At 31.2% G+C, this 22,412-nt stretch overlaps 1 protein-coding gene across 2 annotated transcripts; it reads left to right on the top strand.

Moving 5' to 3' along the window:
- Positions 1–7,778: 7,778 nt before the first annotated feature.
- Positions 7,779–10,311, top strand: LOC102627117 (uncharacterized). 2 transcript variants are annotated; one of them, XM_052434241.1, is made up of 4 exons: positions 7,779–8,335; positions 8,698–9,022; positions 9,265–9,665; positions 10,025–10,311. In XM_052434241.1, exons 1-4 carry the CDS (start codon positions 7,901–7,903, stop codon positions 10,034–10,036), a joined length of 1,173 nt encoding a protein of 390 aa, XP_052290201.1. In that variant the 5' UTR covers positions 7,779–7,900; the 3' UTR covers positions 10,037–10,311. The 2 variants fall into 2 exon arrangements, with proteins under 2 accessions (XP_052290201.1, XP_006490189.2); XM_006490126.4 differs by lacking the exon at positions 10,025–10,311 and having other exon boundaries at positions 7,780–8,335; positions 9,265–9,863.
- Positions 10,312–22,412: the final 12,101 nt, after the last annotated feature.

Genomic DNA, 22,412 nt, shown 5'->3' on the forward strand with positions numbered 1-22,412 from the left:
AAAAATTTCTAGGAAGTTTCTTTCTTTTTCTTTTTCTTTGTTAAAGAAAATTTCTACGAAGTCTTCCTATAATGATGGTGGCCCCCTTACCATACCTATGTCCACATGAGCAGGGTATACATATAGTATGAACATAAAAACTTTTCTCCAAAGAAACGAATTTTGATTAAAAAAAATTAAAAAAGAGAAATTTCTACGAAATTTCCTTTCTTTTTCTTTGTCAAAGAAAATCTCTATGAAGTCTTCCTATAATGATGGTAGCCTCATTACCATGTTTATAGACATGTCACATGAGCAGGTTATAGAGTATGAACATAAATTTTTTTCTCCAAAGAAACAAATTTTGATTTTAAAAAAATTAAAAAAGGGAAATTTCTACGAAATTTTCTTTCTTTTTCTTTGTTAAAGAAAAACTCTATGAAGTCTTCCTATAATGATGGTAGCCTCATTACCATGCTTATAGACATGTCACATGAGCAGGTTATAGAGTACGAACAGAAAATTTTTTCTCCAGAGACACGAATTCTGATTAAAAAAGAATTATAGAAAATGAGAAAATTTTACAAAGTTTCTTTTTTCTTTTTTTCTTTTTTTCAAAGAAAATGTCCATGAAGACTTCTTAATTTCTTATAACGATGGTTTTTGATACAAAGGGCCCCAAGGGCCAACGTGATCGTGGAATTGAACATAAGGCAAGTTACCACAAAAGATAAGTTTTTGTTATGTTACATAATCGTGTATGTTACATGATTATGTAGTAGCCGTTAAATTTACATTCAACGGTTGTGGAAATAACATGATTTTATTATCTTATATTTTCACAACTGTTAGATTTTCATCCAACGACTGCTACATAATCATATATGTTACATCTTATGTAACATAACAATCTCCCAAAGGATAAATACGAGTTTGATTATGACACTATATTATTGATCGGAGAAAAGTAATTTTCTTTTTTTTAAAAAAAAAAGATTCAGATATGTTGCGGATTTTGAAGGCTATTTATAAGACTGTCTATTTCCAATATTAAGGAAAAATAATAATCTCATTTTCTCGCATTGGGATTTGTAAGTTTTTATTAGTTATTTTCCTATGAATAATGTTATGTTTATTCACTTTAAATACTGAATTGAAATAGTTAATGATACGGTATTTATGTATCATCTATTAATTGGGTTATAAAAAATAGGTTATTAATTAATAATAAAATCAATTAACATCATACATATGGTATTAAATAATTGTGACACATCAGTGAATATCTCAACTAAGTATCCATACGTAGTAAACATAGAATTATTGTTTTCCTATGAGTAATATTATGTTTATTCACTTTAAACACTGAATTGAAATAGTTAATGATACGACATTTTATCTATCATCTATTAATTGGGTTATAAAAATAGGTTATTTATTAATAATAAAATTAATTAACATCATACATATGATATTAAATAATTAGTGACACATCAGTGAATATCTCAACTAAGTATCTATACATAGTAAACATAGAATTATTGTTTTCCTTTCATTTTAGTACCCCATTAGCTTCAAAACATGAAAATGGATTTTCTTATGACTTCTTCAAGATGTATTAGAATCCTCACCAAGTATTTTTTTTTTTTTTTTCTGTAAGACTCCAAAGCAACCTTTTGTTTGTCTTTTTATAAATTTTAATTTATTTTATTTTTAAAAATAAAATCTCAAAATCTACAAAACACAAAATTTTGGATAAATTTTCAGTTTTTTTTCTTAAATCATTATCCAAAATTGCAGGGTGATAAATTTTCCTAATTGTCCGCGAGCTCAAAAGTCCAAACCATGAAACCATTTTTTTCTCTCGAAATAGGTGGATCCCTAGTGGTCATCACTCAACTGTGTAAATTGTGCTGTAGATATGTTGATTTAGGCTATTTTGTAAGTTTGCAGATGGTATGGATGAAATAAGTTAATAATTTAGAAAGTAGTTTGGTGTTTAATAAATTATGTTGTTGTGGTCACTGTGAGTTTGAAAAAAGAGTACATATATTTCGCAAACTTTATTACATAAATGTTGTTTTTATTATTTAATGATAAAAATAGACATAAGTTTAAAAAGCTTTTATTTGTATACTAGATTTTATGAAAAAAATAAGATAAAATTTTCTTTTCGTTAAAATATTAAAATTGTAATAAAATTATAAAAGGTGTATGTTTTGACTTATTTAATAATAAACTACCTATAAAAAGACAACATCTTACTTTTAAAAACTACAATGAAAATGAAAAAAATTATGAAATACACAGTTTTTTGAAAATTTATCAAATATTATTTTTGTCAAAAGTTATTAAACAAGTTACTTATAGCGTTTTAACCTCCATTCTAAATAAGAAATAAATTTTAAAGTAAAAAATATGAATTTGTGATAACTTGCTGGTTGTCTTGTGCAGTTAAACGTGTAAGGATGACATACCTTTCAAGAATTTACCTCCAGGGAAGCTAAAGAAGATTAGATAAATTCCAATCAAATATTATAGTGATTAGTTTTATAGAATTAATGAGTAACCTAATATCAGCAGCATACGAAAAAGAGGATGCAGTCTTTGACTCTTCCAGTGAAAAGCTTTAAGCATGAGAAAATAGTGTAATATGTAGCTTAAAAAATTGATATTTTGATAATTTATTATTATATTATTTTTAATCAATCATTGCAAAAAGTATAACACATAGATTACCGTAGCCATTGTTCATGTTAATCACCAAAAATGTCGGTTGATTGATAATTGTGTATTCATTAAAGAATTCATCTATTGGATCACTTGGCTCCATCGCCCTGACACTCACTTTCAAATAACTTAGGCAAACATTAAACATTCTTATATGACGGATACATTATCGACATTGAAGCACTAGTTGGCTAGAAGCCTAGAAAAATGGGAAAAACAGTCAACTGTCGTCCATGACATGTTGATCTTAATGCTGACTCGGTGACAGAAAAATGATGTAACAATTACTAAATAATAAAGTGATGAATATTATAAGGGCCCGCCTAGGTTGATGTGACTTATAGCTGCCCTGTCCATTTTCATTAAGCCTCCTATATTCTATATTTTTTATAATTTATTTATAAGTATTATAAAACTTTTTGGATTGTAAAATTTTGTTTAACTCCTTATACTCTGTTGTATTTTATTGAAATCCCTTTAAGTTTCAATTCGCCCCCTATAATTTTAAATTCCTAAAATAACCGCCATTTAATTAAAAAATATAATTACTACTAAATGAATTATAATAATAATTATTATTATTTTATTATAAATATAATAATAATTTTTTCATTAAATTGTTAATAATAATAATTATGATAAAAATTAATTAAGGATTTTATAGTAATTTGTTACAATTTAACTCACTCTTATTTTTATTCTAAGACAAAATAAACATAAATGGTAATACAACTAATTCTAATTACGATTTCGGCAGTTCAAGTAAATAGATTATTATAATTTCAATTCCTATTTTTTATTCTAATTATTCCTATTCTAACTCATTATATTTCCAGCTAATTTCGATTCTATTTTAGTGAATGCACTATAAAATTAATAATACTTATGAATAAATTGTAAATAATATAGAGTGATCTAATTGAATATAGCGTGGTTTACAATTTTATTCACTAAAAATGAATCGAAATCAGCTAGAAACATAATGAGTTAGAATCAAAATAAGAAATCATAATCATAATAATTTATTTACTTGAATTACAGGAATCGTAATTAGAATGACTTATATTGCCATTTATATGTTTACTTTGTCTTAGAATTAAAATTAGAATGAGTTAAATTATAACAAATTAATATAAAATCCTTAATTAATTTTTATCAAAATTATTATTTTGTATTTTAATTATTTTTAATGTTATTATTATTCAAAAATTAATTATTATTAACAATTTAACGAAAAAATTATTATTAATTATTGTTAATAGATTAATTAATTATAATATTTTTTTATTCGTTAATAATAATAATAATCTATTTAAAAATTATAATTATAATAAAATAATTATCATGATTATAATTATAATTCATTTAATAATAATTATATTTTTTAATTAAATGGAGTTTGTTTTGAGAATTTAAAATTATAGGGGTGAATTGGCACTCTAGGAGTTTTAATGAAATAAAATAGAGTGTAAGGGATTAAACGAAATTTTATAATCTAAAAGTTTATGATACTTATAAATAAGTTATAAATACGTTATAAATAATATAAAGTATAGGGAATAGAATGAAATTTGGCAGGGCACATGTAAGTTACATGAACTGTAGACGGACCCATATTATAAACGTGTTACCAAAGCTTAAAAAAGAAACGTTTTCAAACAATAAGCAAATGAACCATTGACTGATCTATTTTTTATATTCAATAAATCTTTGCTTGGACCAGGCCAGCCTTACTTCTTTTTATTTTTTATTCAGTATTATTTTTTTTTGAGTCAAATAATATATTACTAGGAAAAAAAATATTATTTATTTAAAAATGTGAGTAATTACCGAGGTGATGTAGAAAGCATTCCCATACACGTACCCGTTCATCCCATCAATATTGCCGAAGGGAAGCTTCCTTTTTTGAATTTCCGAATTCCAATCTTTCTCTAACGTGTGCTTAAGCCTGAAGGAAATGTCACCTTGTTAGCTTCATAGAAATTTTCCTGGGCGGGAGGAACTTCCTTTTTCTAATTTCCGATCGTTTTCAGATTGGAAGAAAATGTGATACATTTTCATAAATCATGAAGTAAGTATTATCATATACTCATATTATATAAAATAACCTTTTCATGGGAAAAAAAATCCTCTAAATTAGTTCAATATTTTAACAATTTTTTAATTTCTCTTCCGCTTCATGGGGAATAAACATCCATGTGCCTATCTCCGAAATTTTGTTACATTCTAGCATCCTTTCCATCTTCTCTGTAACAAATTTGAGGTAATGGCAGAGCCATTAAAAGACAAGCCAAAAATCGCAAAAGTCATTTTCTTTCTAATTCAGTTAAATTATAGTTTTCTCTATATAGAACTAATTACATATTTAAAATGATGTGATTTTGTAAGTCACTGATCCGCACAACCAAATCGTCGGCGCAAAGCAATGGGGGAGAATGTATTAAAAAATTTCAGGTTCAAAATTTATTTTAAAAATCACAAAAATACTTATTATTGTGCATGGGCGCTTGAAATATAAAATTTTGATGTTTTGTACTTTTTTCTTATTTTTCTTTTATGCCGTCATAAATTTTGTCCTTATCAATTTAGGGTTAGTTTGGGATTACAATTGCTGATTGAATAAGCTGCTTCTACTGTGCGGATACAATAAGCAACTAATTAAAAAAGTAGTTTGGTGTTTGGTAAACTGTGTTGTTGCGGTTGTTATAAGTTTGAAAAGTAGTGTATATACGTTTAGTAAATTTTATTACAAACTTGTTATTTTATCATATAATAATTAAAATAGACATAAGTTTAAATTACCTTTTATTTTTTTAAGTCTGTTTAATAATGTTTAGACGTGTCCTTTTCTTTTTAAAACATATAAAATTATATTAAGTGAAAAAAAAACTTAATAATTTGTTACATAAAATATGTTAAAACTTCATACTAATATATAATCTAGATAAAATAAAAAAGTAATATGCATTATTTTCACATTAAACTTGTTGCAGTAAAGATCATGACTATAGAAAAAATATAAATATATTAAATGTTAAAAGGTCATGGTTAGAATTGATTTTAAAAAGTTACGGTAAATTTTCATGTGAAATTGTTCATAGTTCAAAATAAAATTACATAATTATATGCAAGTCTTTTTAATTTTCTTATAAAAAATACAAGTACAATATAAAAAAATATGAACTTACTATGTCAAAACTTTAATACTGGAGAGAATATATAGTAGTTGTAGGAGTAATTTGATTGTGCTGATAATATGAGATCTAATGGTTTATGTATTAGAGTGTATGGAAAAATATGATATAATTATTTTTGCTTAAATAGTAATTAAGATTATAATAGTAACTTCAAAAAGATGTGGCAGCTTATTTAATAAGTTGGTTATAATAAGCAACTCCCTACCTGATTTTAAAAGTTACTACCAAAATCGAGAAAATTATGAAATAAGTAGATTTTATAAAATTTATCAAACGCTGTTTTTGAAATGCAAGTTATGCAACCCAAGAGGGGGGGTGAATTGAGATTTTAAAACTTATGTAATACAATTCGCACAATAAATCAATCTAATGGCTTAATGGAATAGAAAACAATAAATTCAAACAAGCATAATAATAAAAGAGTAAGGGAAGAGAAAAACAAACACACGAATTTTTACGTGGTTCGGCAATCCCCACCTACATCCACGCCTCCAAGCCAACCAAGCTCGAAGATTTTACTATCCAAGCCTTCCAAGGTTTCAAATTCTTACAATTGACTTTCAAAGTGTCAATGAACATTTGTAATCAAGAGATTATCTCCTCAATCTCTTCACCCCAAGTGTTTCTCACACTTGTACATTCACAATTTGATAAGAAATGAAAATTACAACAAAAACTCTCTTTAAAAGTGGATATGCAAATAATAGCACAACAATGATTCAATCTATGATAATTTGTTATTTGGAAGCTCAACATATATTAAATGATCTTATTTATGCTTGCATTAGTTATTAAAATGAAATTGGAGTTGAGTTTTTATAGTTAAAGCCCGAAAACTATCTATTATAGACAAATTCCCGCAATCAAACGGTTAGCCGCTTGATTTATCCAGCTAGCTGCTCAGAACAGTGATATTACCGTTGTTTTTGAATTTACTATAGTAACAATGTTCACTAAAATTATACTATGGCTCAAAACGTTATAAAACTTTACAAATAAGTCAAATTTCATAATTTCTAAATAATAATTATCATTTCAAAACTTTTTGAAATTATGATATGACCCCAACTATATTATTATTTTTTAAAGAGGTCCTTTTCATAATTTTAACATAATACCCATATTTTTCAAAGTTCTCAAAACCTTTCACTTTAGTCTAAAATGTTCATAAATTATAGTATGACCCAAAGCATTTGAAATTTTTTTCAAAAAGGTCCAACTCCGAAATTCAAAATAATACTTATTAAAATCAAAGATTGCAAAACTTTTCATTTAAGTCCAAATTACTCAAATCCACAAAATACTCTACCTTATAACAATAAAACCTTTTAGTTTATGAAAAGTAATTAATTAAATTAATCTCTTGAGCTTCTCAAATGCTAAATCATGCATCAATTAAATCATACCGGCTTTACAAGAATTTTATCGCAATAATTTGTCCGTTGAGCTCTAAACTTTATTCTTAATTTCGTCGTTGTCCGTTGAATGTCTTGAGCTTGATTTCACTTGATTCACTTGCATAAATATTACCCTTTAAAAACTAGTGAAAATGTGAAATACAATATTTATTAAATCACTTAATACACATGTTTGTTATCATCAAAATTACATTATGTGTAGCCCTTTAGGCTAACAGTTTTTATCACAGATTATGAAATAAACAGCTTATTTTCAACCTTAATCTCAAATATGAACCTTTAGTTTTTAGCTATATCATTAATTTGAAGGGTTATGCCGATACGCCTTTGTAGTCAAATGGGGTACTGGTGACAAAGTAGCTCACCTTTTAAAAAAAAGTAAAAAAAAGCTTAATTTAATCACGTTACAATAATACCTTAAAACGAAAACTAAAAGCATAAAGAAATTAAAAAATATAAGTTAAATTATAGAGAGGGAATAAAATAAAGGCGGCGAAAGCCAAAAATATAACCTCACCGGCTCACTTTAAGAAAGAAAACACCGGAGAGAAGAATTACCCAGATTCAGCTTCAATCATGTCTAATGAATTGATAGAGTTAGCCAAAAAGGACAAAGTCCAGGAAAAGGACAGCACCCAGAATCAGAATGGATGCACATCAATGCACAGAGCCCCCGTGGAAGGGGATGGCGAGATGATTCACTGCCTCGGAAAGCTTGATCCCCAAACTGGTAGTGTTGTAGAAGTCAACGGGTTGACGACGCCGCTACACAGAGCAGCTGTCAATGGCGATACTGGCATGCTTAGGGAAATAGCATGCTCGGAATCCCTTGCAAAGCTGACTTCCGATGCCGAGACAGCTCTTATCCTTGCAGTGAAGAGTTCTCAAATCGATGCTTTTAAAATCTTGGTGGAGGAGACAAAGAGACACAACCGGGAGCATCTTTTCAATGCGACAGATAAGGAGGGCAACAGTCTTCTTCATCTTGCTGCATTGAACAAATTAATCGTGGTAAGCTCTCCCTGCTCTGTGCTCTCTCACACTCGCGAAATTACACAAATCACACAACTTTTAGGGTCGACTTTAAAGGATTGGAGGACTAGATTGATAGCTACGAAAGTTGCTAAGGCCAAGAGAAATATCATAAAGGATAGTGGGTTAAAAAAGTGGTAAGCCAAATGTAGAGAAAAATTTGTGTGGAGTAGGCGCATATCCAGCGCGACCCATAATTTACATAACAAAATAATATTTCTATTATGTCGTAAGTAAGTCTTGGGTATTTTCATTATGATCCCCTCAACTAAAATCCTACTTCCCCACTCTGCCCAGGCTTCTGCCTAGTTCCGCCTATTGATGATGTTTAATAATTGCAGATTGTGAATCTACTTCTTGAGGGTTCCTCCAGCGACATAATTCAAATCGATTCCAAGAACAATCAGGGACAGACAGCCTTGGATATATGCAAAGCCAATTCTCAAGATAGTGTTTCCAACGAAATTGGCTCGATCCTCGAAAGAGCTGCAGCTCGGAAACAAACTGCACCTGTTTCAGAACTCCCCATCGATACCACTAGTGGCTTCTGGATTCCCATAGAGACGAAGAACGTGATACTGATGGTCCTAGGAATGATTGCTACGGCTTTTTTCGCCGCAACCTGTGATTTGCCAAATAGCTTTGTCAAAGGAAATCATCCTCAAGGTAAATTAAACTTATTTATGAAGAAAATTTTATCTTAAAGGAATGCTTATGACAAAATACATTACACTAAAATCTATACATTTTTTTTTTTATCTTTTAACTTATTCTTATTTTATTAAGATAAGAGATTCTTTTATTATAAAATTACTATATTCACAGAAGGGCAATTTTTTTTATTAGCTGTAATCTTGCAGTTTGCCTGCTTCCTTTCTCATAGCAAATCATATATGCATGCCTTGCAGGTCAAAAATTTGATGCTAAGGACGTTATATCTGGTAAGTTACCAACGGTTGTCTACCTGATGATTTTCAATTCGGCTGGGTTTATGACTGCTATGGCTGCAATTATCATACTTGTGTGGCGGCTAAAACTTAGAACAATCCTCCTTTCTTTTGTGATCTGCATATGCGTTGTTTATGTCATGTTAGTGGATGAGGTCACGCCTAAGTTCAGTGTAAGTGTCGGGAAATTCAGCATTTCAAGCATGGCTTTGATGTGGTCCCTAGTCGCAGCCCTTTCTCTCTCAGGAATCTCTGTGCTGAGTTTGTGGGGGAAATACACTTCATCCCTTTGGCGATTCATTGTCTGGCTGTCCATGAAAAGAGCAAATTGCTGGAGCAACAACACTCTTGGAGATTTAGAGGCTAGTTCAATTTGATGATAGAGTTTAATTTGATTCTTTTCCTTTCTGTAGAAATAAGTTGTTTGGAAAATGTAAAAAGAAACTTCCACTGAAGGCAAACGTGGTCTAGGGATTCACGAAGCGAAAATAGGTGTATTCTTCTTGTTTTCCTAACTTTTTGCTGGGAAATATAAAAAACCATTGAGTGTGTTTCTTATATGGATTAGGCCTATATTGGCAGGACAACATAAATCTTTGTGTCATTTCTTTCTGTACTGGATTTATTAGATTCCTTGCCTTCTTATTTTTCCTTCTTTAATCAATCAAACTGATCTCCAGAGTAATTACATGGGATCTGATTACCGATTTAATGTTGCAAGCGGCTGGCATGAAAGCGCGCAATGTTCTTTCTTTGATTGACCCAAGGAATGGCAGCACCTAGAGATGGCCACCGGGCCAAGCAACATCTGGCACGTGGGAACAGCATGGAACAATCATGTTTTGGTAAGGCGCACAGCACGGCACACATGCGGGCTGAGCTGGATTGAGAATTTTAGTCACATATGCCTTAAAAACATGACACGATTGGAGATGGTGTAAAACATGGCACATGAAAAGGCCTAAAATAAACATACTTTATTGATAGGCTAGCTCGCAACTCATGGGCCATCAATAGTATGCAGGCCAAAGTATATCATAATAAAATAATTTTAACGAAAAGTAGACATCAAATGTTATGATTTGACAAATATCACCTTAGGTTTTTTTAAAGTTAATTTAAGTCTTAGTTTCAAGAAAAAAAATATTCCAATTGTTTTGTGATTATAATTTATTAAATGAATAAATTATATCATGATTTTAACAAATAAAATTATCAATATCACGATTTTATAAATGATAGACCTAAACTTTTATGACTGTAATATTTCATTTATGAAATCACGAATTAGTCACAGGAGACATTTTTCATCTGTGAATGAAATGTTTTTCACATTTACACACAAAAAAATAAAATTATGAATGACATATGTTTTATGATAAATTAAAAGTTACTTTTTCATTCAATGGAGTTCAAGTGCAAGTACCATATTAGTAGCTCAAATAAATTTATGTGTAATTTGCATCATTATGGTTAACTATACATCTCAACTAGGCTGTTATAATTGATATCTCTTAGTCGTAACTTCTTGTAATCATTATTCCAAGATTATAATTTTAATTTTTATCAATCATAACCATGGTCTATGGAATTAGATTTATGTATTGTTGTATTATAATTGGTCATTGCAAAATTATAATATAGTTATATAATTGTGTTCATGAGATGTTAATTATTATATTTTAATTTGAAACTTATAAACATTATTGTTATTACGGATTATGATTTATAACTCTATGTAAGTTCAAGTTAATAATTAAATGTTAATCTTTAAAGAAAAATTATTATTATTATTATTATTATTATTATTGTTATTATTATTAGTGCATGGGCTTGAAAAAAGGGCACATGGATTTAAAAAAGCACGCCAAGCACTATTGGGTCTGAAAAAGCACACAAGATACACCCTCTAAAAAAAAGGCACCCCTGCTTTTTGTTGGGTACAACCCACGACACGACATGTATAGGTTCATGCTATGGGCCGTGCTCGGCCTAAAAAAAAATAGGGCACGACACTTCTCAAGCTATTAAATGACCTAATTGTTAGAGAAAAATCAGTTTTTTTAAATTTTTATAAAACCTTTTTAAGATCGCTCTCATACAATATATAAGAATTTATAATCTAGAAATCGTACCTTGAAAATCTGATTTGACTTTTTCCGCTGAAGTGATTTAGGCTCCCAAATCACGATCCGTCACCACCACTCCTGTTAAATCACGATCCGTCACCACCACTCCTATTAGATCACGATCCGTCACCACCACGCTTGTTAGATCACGAACTGTCACCAATGATCTTCCAGGTTATGACTCAGGTTTGATCTGCACTTGATGTGTGAGCGCTTTTTTCACCACTAAAGCAACTAGCACGAGAAAATTTTTCTCTAAAAAATTAGAGAGAAAAATATTTTTCTTTGATCTGTATAAAGTGGCTGCTCTCCTTCTTTTGGGAGAAAATAAGCTTTTTTATATCTCCCTTTAGTGAAAATCCTAGGCTCCAAATAATGAAAATCAAAAGCCACGTTACTTGCTTTTTCTATAGGGGGCCCATCTTGTAAAATAACATGAAGCCCCTTACATACAAGCATATTAAATGGAGCCTCCCACTAAATGATATATTTAGGCTTTTGACCCAAATAGCTAGTTATCTTGCTTATTAATCCAGTAGTGGTGCAGTCAATTAAATGAGCTAGCCCGGGAATCATTTAGGAACATACAATAGTGGCTATAATAATTAGGCATATAATTAAACTAGCCCAATTATTTAATTCCAAATCTACTTCACTAAAAGATTGGAACTTACCTCCATAATTGTATGCTTGAATAATAATTCGTCCCAAGTCACATTGATTTCTTTACTACATAATCCTTTGTACCACATCGTTAATTAAATCGACATCTCAACTGTCTAATCGATTTAATTACATCTTATTCTTTGATACTTACTGGTCTTTTCTAATGATCATTTTCAACATACTAAATATGTTGACACACTCTGGCCAGAGAATTCTATGATCAAGTGCCGAAAACTCATCAAGAGATGTGTTGTACAAATTTTATATTGTTAATCTATAAGATACCGGGTAATCTAGAGTACAAGTATGTGTCATGCCCATTGGTAACTCAAATGGAATAACAATTACAATCATGAAATCATAATTAACTCAAGATTAAGATTGCAGTAAAATCAATGCCTATAGATTTAATAAGTTTGACAGTTATTACAAAGTTAATTAACTCTCATATGTGATCCTGTTCAATATAGTCGTAATACATCAATAAATTCATACATGATTAAGACAAATCATTCAATGAATTTATTACAGTCTATACCTAAATAAAGTACCCAATTTTATTTATCAACTCCGAACTAAATTTATTTAATCATAAGATAATTTGTATTTATGTCTTCTGTGAATCCACATGGTGATCACATAATACATATAATATGATTAAATGGACTTTAATCAAAATATTAATTCGATTAAGATATTTAAATAAAATACCTCATTTATTTTATTAATCAGAAAAATTATTTATTACAATTAAATAAATATATATGCTTTTAAAGAGCATATTTTCCCAACACTAACTTCAATTGCGACATGCTTGTTGGCCATCTTTAGCAACACCTAAGTCCATTGAGTAAAGAAAATGATTTTAATGATTGGAGAGTAAAGATACGAGGACTTTATTGCTTCATCAACAGCTCGAGGAAGCTCTTTATGAGGATTCAAACATACCTTTGAAATAAAACTTATTGATGATAAAAGAAAAAATGATTTTGACTCTTTAAGAAGGCCTCTAGGGGCATAATCTTGAGTTTGGGTGATGGGTATTAGGGAAAGTTTGAAGAGATAGTCAGTGACATCAACAAATCTCTTAATTTCAAAGAAATTAGAGAGCTTGAAGGATAACTTACTGATAACGTGTCAACATTCAATAAAGAGTTCTCGTATCATCTGTTCCGCTTCTCCAACCTTGTTGTGTGTGAGCCTTTTTTTTTTTTTGGTGAATAATGAACTTTGGATGGAAATAAGAAATCTTATTCACTATTCTTATGTGTGTCTACTTCCCGAATCGAAAAATCAGAATCTGGAATTGGAATTATTGGTAGTGTTTACTTTACAAAATAAGTGTGAGAATGATGCAGATTAGGAATCCATCTTATACTAGAATGTGTTTCCTTTTTAACTAAGGTTTAGGACTTCTAATTTTCCTTTCTAGTTCAGAACTTTATTTTCCTTTTTCTTCATGGTTTAGGATAATTGTTACTAATATAAATAGTCCTATCTTGTAGCCTTAAAGGCATATTCGAGTTCAATAATATTTTCAATTTTCAAATATTTGTGTGAGTATTTGAGTTAGTTAATTCTCAGTATTCTGCGGAATCAACGAGTCTTAACCCCTAAATTCGTGTTATTCTTTTGAATCAACGTGAATTTAGTTTGTTCTTTTATTCTGGTATTCTCTAGAATCAACGGAATATTTTGAACTTTAAACTTCCGCTGCATCAGAGAATCGGAATGAAAATCATGGGACCCACATCAAATTGAAAATGGGGAATAAGAGACTAATTCTTGGGGATGGGAATAAGTCTCCCATACCCTAAACTACCAAATTTGACCCATTAAAGTTTCTAAATTTCAAAAATACCCCCATTAAATTAAAAAAAAGAAATCACTGCATCGACACCACGTCATTGCTGGTCACAATATCATAGCATTGGCATCGGGATCTAGTGTCACTAGTCGTCTCTATTTTGGTACATCGTCTTTGGAGCACATCATTGCTGGTCGTCTCCCTTTCGACACTTCTTCTATGAAGTAGCTGCTGGTTGCCAAAATCTTCATCGTCTTCATCTTCACCATCTAATCTTCACCTCGCGATCTTCAATAATAATATTGTTATTATTATTTTTATCCTTATTATTGTTGGTATTATAATAAATACAAATTACTCTAAGGTTCTCAAAAAAAAAAAAAACTAGGGACAACAATTAACAAAGGGTATTTTAGTAAATTGTAATAGTCAATTCCAATTCTAAGATAAAGTAAAGTAAATTGTAATAGTCAATTCCAATTATAAGATAAAGTAAACACATAATGGGAATGAAGTTCCTTTTGATTTTGATTCATACAGCTCAAGTAAATAATTTATCCCGATTCTCGTTTAGTAAACACGCCATTAGTTCTTTTTTTTTTGGTAATCGTGAGCACAAATTATATTCACAACAATTGAGTAAAAATATAAAACTAACTTAAAATAAACACACGAATTCTTGAGTTGATCAACAACACTACTCCCAATGAGTTCAGGATCGAGCGATTCTTAATGGAGATATAGGTCAACATATCACTATTTTACAAAAAAAAAAAATAGTAAATAAATATTCATTTTATAGAATTTTACAATAGATCATATAATGATCATATTTATATGATTGCAATGGTCGATCACCGATAAAGATTCTAACAATAATAAATTTATTTTAAACAGATACCTATAATTTTCGGTGGTGGTTAATCTTCCCCTTCAATAAGTTTTTCATTGTTTAATAAGACAATGCCAAATATAAGTTGTTTAATAAGACAACACCAAATATAATTTTATTGAACTTTTCTAATTTTATCCTAGTACAATTTTGTTTAGTGCACTCCGGGCCAGGCAGTCTAACAAAAAACGCCTTTATGGGTTAATCATTTTCCTTCGATACATTGTGAACGTGCATGTATAATTTCCAAATTCCAATCCAAAATTCCAAGACCCGCGTTGGGTGAAAAGCTGGAATGCAGGAGGAAATTCTCAAGTTATTGCGTACATCCGGTTGAATTTTGGGAGCATCTTGGAAGTTACATTGAAGGGCCCACACGCAAAAAATGCATTTTTGCTTTCTTTACAGTTATCGTATAATTTCCAACCAAAACTTCCGAAGGCCCGTGCAAGTGAGGTGAAGACGCGGCAATGCGGAAGGAAATGCGTAGGTGACCTGGTGAATTAAAGTTGTTTGGAGAGCTTCAGTGAAAGTTATTGAGTAACGATCAGGTGAGGAATGTATAATTGCATGCGTGTCAAGATCTTAAATAAAGCTATGTTCTGAGGCCCACAGATGTCTCTCTCAGATCCTCCCACTAAACTCACTTCGTATCTTCTTGATCGATATATGCTTCGCAACAAATAGCCATTTCTCAAACTATATAATCCAGAAATGGAACAAAAAACTAGAGTCAACATTTGTTTCTTTAAAAATCAAACATGAAAAAACACCATACTTTCTAATTACATTTTGACTGTAGCATTGCAATTATGGCAAAGCTATGTATGATTTAATTATTTGATAGTGCAGAATCAACCCACATTGCAGCCAGATTCTGTTTGCCCGAATTCTTCACTAGGCTAAAAAGGGGAATTTTCATTATAAAATTGGGACCAAAGCTTGATAATTTCTCTGACTTCATTAATCTTTATCTGCTTTTTCAAAATAGTTGTAGATGAACTTTTATTAATATATGATAACTGAGTTTTTCTCCGATAAGGATGTCTGTAATTTTTAAAATGCAGATTCATGATTTTACAACACTATAAAGTAATTTAGCAGTTTACAATGTTGTAAAATCCTAAATTTACATTTTTTAAAATGCTAACATCTTATGATTATATGATAATTGTGGGGTAGTGTTAGTGAAAATACTATAAGATAAATCCCACTCACTCAACACAAAGATGCGAATACATAGGTCTAATTTGATATGGTGATCGAGAATCACTTTGTCAAACGAATCTGATTTCGTGATGGACGAAATATCATTCTAATCCAAATGACTCGACGTTGTAATGAATTAAATATCGTTCTAATCCAAATGACTCAATATCATGAGATTTTTAAACAACACTCAACAATGTGAGGTTAAGGATAAGGGCAACGATCCCATCAACGGGACAAAATATAGAGGATTTTATTGAATAACTAAATTAAATTAATAATGATAAGACCTCTCTATTTATAATGGGTAAAAATCTACTTCCCAATTTAACTCAAATAGGAAAACAGAATCACAATTAAACTAGAAATAATATCTATAAACAAATAGCTAATAAGACACTGATTAAAATAAAAAATATCAAAATATCATAAAATATTCAAATAACCTCCTGCATCAACAACACATCTATATCTATTTTTATTTTTCTTTTTATTTTTATTTTATTTTAACACTAAATAGCTCGGTTTTAATTCAGTTCGGTTAAAAAATCAAAAATCAATTCGTTTATATTTTCTGAACTATTCAGTTCTTATTGACCAAGTCGAATGCCCAACCCTGCATTAGGGTAACTCACTGATAACGTGTCAACATCGATAAAGAGTTTTTGTATCACATATTCTGCTTCTCCAATCTTGTTGTGGTTAGTAGCCTTTTTTTTTTTTTTTCAATAATAGGTTCTGGATAAAGATGAGAAATCTCATTCATTACACTCACTTTATCTTAGATAATCGTGAGTACAAATTATATTCACAACAACTGAATAAAAATAATTTAAAATAAACACACGAACTCTGGAATTGATCAACAGCACTACCCTCAATGACTTGAGTAACAAGCGATTCTAGATGGAGATATAAATCAACGCATCATTATCTTACAAAAATATATACAGTAACAAAATATTCATTTTAGCATGCGCCTGATTATATTTATATGATAGTATTGTTCAATCCTCCGATGAAAATTGTAACAATACTAAATTCGTTTTGAATGGATACCCATAATTATCAGTGGTGGCTAATCTCCTCCTCCAATAAGTTTTTCATTGTTTAATAGGACAACACCAAATGTAATTTTATTAAAATTTTCTAATTTGTCCTGGTACAATTTTGTTTAGTGCACTCGTGGCTAGGCAGTCCAACAAAAATGCCTTTATGGGCTTATCACTTTCTTCGACACACGGTGACCCTGTACGAGCAATTTCCAAATTCCTATCCAAAATCCCAAGACCCTGTGTTAGGTGAAAGCAAGGATGCAAGAGGAAATTCTCAAATTATTGCATAAACATCCCATTCAATTTTGAAAGCATCTTGGAAGTTACATTGAAGGGCCCACGCGCAAAAATGCCTTTTTCCTTTCTAACACTTACCGTGTAATTTCCAAAGGCCCTCGTAAGTAAGGTGAAGTCGCGGCAATGCAGAAGGAAATGCGCTGGTAAACCGGTGAATAAAAGTTATTTGTGAAGCTTCATAGAAAGTTACACAAGTTATGATATCTTTTTGTAGTGAACGACCGCATGGTTGAGGTTCACGTCTCTCTCGGATTCTCAACAAATCCATCTTTTATATTTTTTATATAGCACTAAACTCACTTCTTATCTTCTTGGCTCAGTAACAGATAGCCATTTCTCAAACCATATAATGCAAAAACGAACAAAGAAGCTAGAGACAGCATTTGTTTCTTTAAAAATCAAACTGAAAAAAACCATGCTTTCTGATTACATTTTAGACCGTAGCATTGTCAAATTTGGGAAAGCTATGTATGATCTATTTGATTATGAAGAAAAAAACCAAACTTCAGCGTCAATAAACCCAGCTATATTATTCATGTGTTAGTTATCGGTCCAAACAAAATACAAGTAGAGTCATGTTCGTCATAATTCTTCACTAAGCTAAAGAGGAGAATTTTCATTATAAAATTGGGACTGTTACAAAATAATTTCTCACACTTCATCAATCTTTATTTACTTTTTCAAAATAGTTGTGGATGAACTTTTATTGATATATGATAACAGAGTCTTTCTTTAGCGAAGATGTTCATATTTTTTTAAAATATAGATTTAAGATTTTACAATGCTGTAAAAGATTTTTATAATGTTGTAAAATGATTCATCAGTTTACAACATAATAAATTTTTTCTTATAATATTTTACCGAATTCGCATTTTAGAACATGCGGACATTTGCGTCTGTAAATGTTTATATGATAATTGATGTAGTGAGGTAGTGTAAGCAGAAATATTGTAAGATAAAATCCAGCTTATGCGACATAAAGACGGGAATACATGGGTCTAAGTTTGATATGGTAGTTGTGAATCACTCTGTCAAACGAATCCCATTTCATGATAGACTAGATATCATTTTAAGGATCAGCCTGCAGTACCACAGTGGCACCATGCCACTTCCTTTTGTCTTTTGTGGAAAATTATCATATAACCCCTTTCACTCTTTTTTTATTTAAACTTTACTTTACAAATATTAAATTAATTTCAACTGCATCCATGTGAACATTACCGAAATACCCATGCCGACCAACGGTGACCGGATTTCAACTGACGGCAACGGGAAACTCGAGTTAGACACTTTTGGCCGAGCTGAGTCCAACGGTGGTGGTGGTGACCTCTCACGTGTGGTGATGGCGCCAGATCGAGCTCCTAAAGTCGTGAATCCTTCAATGACCGATCAACGGCAAATAGGCTCCCCCCGGTGGCTGTGATTGGTCGGAAAATACAGAGGGAATTGTGGGGAGCAAAACTCAAGTGATAGCATCACTGGAAACCGGAGAAATCATGGCGAATTGAAGCGGCGGTTCCGCGGCTTTTCACGGCTTCAATCGGGAGCTTTCCGAACGCTTTTCGGCGACAAGATTGGCATGGAGATGACCGGCATCGCACGATCTTCCGATCGGTACCAACCTTGGCCGGTGAAGTGGCCGGAAATGGAAATAGCATCCGGGTCGGGTTGTGGGTTCGGCATGGGCATTTCGGTTCACAGAGGGGGTATTGTGATATAAGTGTAATATATAATAAGAATTTGTAAATAATAAATAGTATAAGGTGCTAACTAAAATGTTCATGTGGATGTAATATATATTAACTTAATATTTGTGAATTAAAGTTTAAATAAAAATGAATAAAAGGGGGTTATATGAAAATTTACAATATTGGAGCCATAAAAGACAAAGGATGTGGCACGGTACCACTGTGGTACCGTAGCCTGATCCTCATTTTAATCCAAATGATTGAACATCGTGAGATTTTTAAATAACACTCAACAATGACTCAACAATGAGAGGTTAAAGATAAAGATAACATAACAAAATTAAATGGAGATATATATATCTACTAGAAATACTAAAACGTCAAACACCAAAGTTATACAATCTATTATCTGACAGGATTGACAAGGGATGAGCTTGACAAGAGAGGCTTCAAAGAGTCCGACATTGTGCAAATGTAAGCGGCGGCCATTGAGAATGCAGAAACTAGGGATAGTGGCCAGAGCGGGAGCTCGCTGAAAAGAATCATCATCAATGCTACCGATATGAAAAGGCTAAGGAATTGAAGACAATGACTGATGGGATAAAATATGGATGCTGATTCACAATCTGGCAGAAGGGACTTAGGCTGCTAGAATTGCATTCGTAGGCTTGTTCAGCTCTGCATCCCAGGATCTTCAATTGTATGTGGAAGGTTGTGGTTGATAACAGTGCTGAGATGGGTAATAATAAATGATATACATTAACGCCTTTAGAGTGCTTCTTTCCTGTTTCCATGGGCCAGTTATGCTGCAAATTTGAAGCAGCTGATGAGCTAGCTGTCTTCCAAGATGAGATGTCTAAAGCTGAAAAATAATAAAATAGCTGCAGAATTCAAATATAAAATTACAACAAACTAAAAAAAAACTGTTGGTGGCAAAAGAAATCTAGCTAGATTAGTTAATAAAACGAACACCGAGATATAAAAGGTGACGATCAAATGAAATTACGTAGGAATCGCGAAAGAAAGATTGCGGACTCATCCCAAAGGAATAGGAAAGACAGAAAAAAAGGACAAGAAAAATGGAAGCAACCGCGTTGTTTACTTTGTTATTTTATTTGTGCAGCATGCCGCTGGCATTTTGCAGCTTGGAAAGCATATTGCTTGCTTGGTTAGTACTGTTGGATTTATGCCCAAAACAAGAGTCAATATGAGTTTTTATTTTGATGTCCAATGTTTTTGTTTAAAGGTTTTTGTTGTTGTACTTGTTATTTTTAACCAAAACAAACAATTAAGCTGTTAAAGCAGTAATAATATATTATAATATGTTATCTCAAATACAAATTTAGATTTTACATCATTTAAAAACTGATTTAATTATTATAAAGGATATATAAATATAATAATTTTATGTTTTTAACAAGCAATTCTATTAGTAAAATATTAACAAATTAGTAACAAATTATATATATATTTCAGAAAAGTAAGATAATATAATATCCATAAGGGGCTATAGATGTGGTAGCCATTCAATTATGCTTAAAAAAATGTCAAAGTTACAGTTCTACTGCACTGGGCCCCGGCGAGAACACAGACGAAAAAGACTCGGTCTCAAATGTGTTTCATTTTCTAAACTAATGCTTGATTCGACTCTACCAAATGCCTTTTTCTCATTTTTTTGTTCTTGTAAAATGAAAAAAAAAAATGATGGGTGAAAAATGTTATTATATGAACAAAAAAAAAATATCAATTTCAAATCATTTATTCATTTTCGTACTGACAAAATGTCAAATTTACAATTATACTGGCCCTTAGCAAAAACAAAATTGGAAAACATCAGCATAAAACTGTTTCATTTTCTTCAAAAATATAAATTGAACCCTAATTCAGCCCAACTAAGCGTGTTTTTATTAATTCACATTCTTGCGAAATATAAAATAATATACGCTTAGAACTGGGATGCGTTTAGTACTAATGGCGGGATGCACTTAGAAGTGGGATGCGCTTAGAAATGGGCCGCCAACACAACTATCTAGCCGTGGTGTGCTTAGCAACCATCCAAGCCCGGCCTAAGTTCTAAAGTTCTCTACAATTTGTAAATACCTAGAGTTTTCTAGAATTGAGCATTTAAGTCCTAGGAGATATTTGTGCAAGTTGCATGGAAACTTCAAGAACCTTGCACCCAAGTCTATAAATAGAGGTGAGGCCCCTCATTTGCCCACCGACCACACCACACACACAAACACACCAACACACATACAAGCTCTCTACTCTCTTGTAAAAGCTCTCTTGTATATTAGTTTTAGTGTGTAATAAATTGTATTTTGGCCACATTGCTTTACTTCTCTCTAGCATTTTCCGCAAGCATTCTTGCTTCGCTAGTTTGAGAAGTGTTCTAAGCTTACTTAGTGACTTGTGTGCTAGAAGTCGTCTAAGTGCCGCATGGATTTATTGCACAAAACTCTCATCCCGTGGTAATACGCACCTAAAAAACTTATCAATTTCAAATCATTTATTCATTTTTGCAAAAACAAAATGCTGAAGGTACAATTCTATTGGCCCTTACCAAAAAACAAAAATGGAAAATGTAAGTATGAAATGTGTTTTATTTTTTTCTATATGTGTATTCTGTGAAGAATCAGTTTATGTTTTAGGGGGTTAAATGCAAAGACTTAAGACTTATGTGACTTTTGTGCAGATTGGCTTAAGTTTGAGGGTTGATGTGCAACTTCGTTGCTGATGTGTTTAGTAGTTCGTTATGTTTGTTGAGCAGCTTCTGGGAATCCTCAGTTTTTTGCTTTATAAACAGAGTTGGTTCGTGGCATCTGTTACGATTAACTTTTCTCTTTCATTTTTCATTCAATTTGAGTGGTTCTGAATTCTTTGTAAAGCTTGTGATTTCTTCTACAAGGCTTGACAGATTTGTAATCACTTTGAGTAATAAAAGAGTGCTAATTTTCCCTTTGAATTGTGGTGTCTAGTGTTGGTGTTCAAGATCTGGTTTATGATCTTGCAAGTGATTTCTCGGTTCTTTGCTTCATTCTTGGAGTTTCTTTTTGGCTTCTGTTGTGTTCAAACTCAACATATTCCTTAATTTATATTCTTGCAAAATATCAAATAATAGGAGTGAAACAGCACCATTTGCATCCTATATTAAATTTAGTACATTTGAATAGAACACATTAAAATACATTTTAATTAATCCATTTTATATATATCACCCTCATGTCGCTGGTTGCTCTTAGGGTTAAAATATCATTATTCAGCATTAAAGCATCCATATATCCTTTGACGATTTGGTTTTTAATATAAACGAAATAATGATTTAAATTATACCTAATTCTTTAGATTGTGTAAAATTCCTTCTCG

Source organism: Citrus sinensis, chromosome 9 (assembly GCF_022201045.2).
Source record: "Citrus sinensis cultivar Valencia sweet orange chromosome 9, DVS_A1.0, whole genome shotgun sequence".
NCBI lineage: Eukaryota > Viridiplantae > Streptophyta > Magnoliopsida > Sapindales > Rutaceae > Citrus > Citrus sinensis.

Bases quoted from the DNA above. Each gene is read 5' to 3' on its own strand.
- LOC102627117 (XM_006490126.4), top strand. From the start codon at position 7,901: ATGTCTAATGAATTGATAGAGTTAGCCAAAAAGGACAAAGTCCAGGAA. The intron at 8,336-8,697 runs GTAAGCTCTCCC...TAATAATTGCAG, and splicing joins CATTGAACAAATTAATCGTG to ATTGTGAATCTACTTCTTGA. The intron at 9,023-9,264 runs GTAAATTAAACT...CATGCCTTGCAG, and splicing joins CAAAGGAAATCATCCTCAAG to GTCAAAAATTTGATGCTAAG.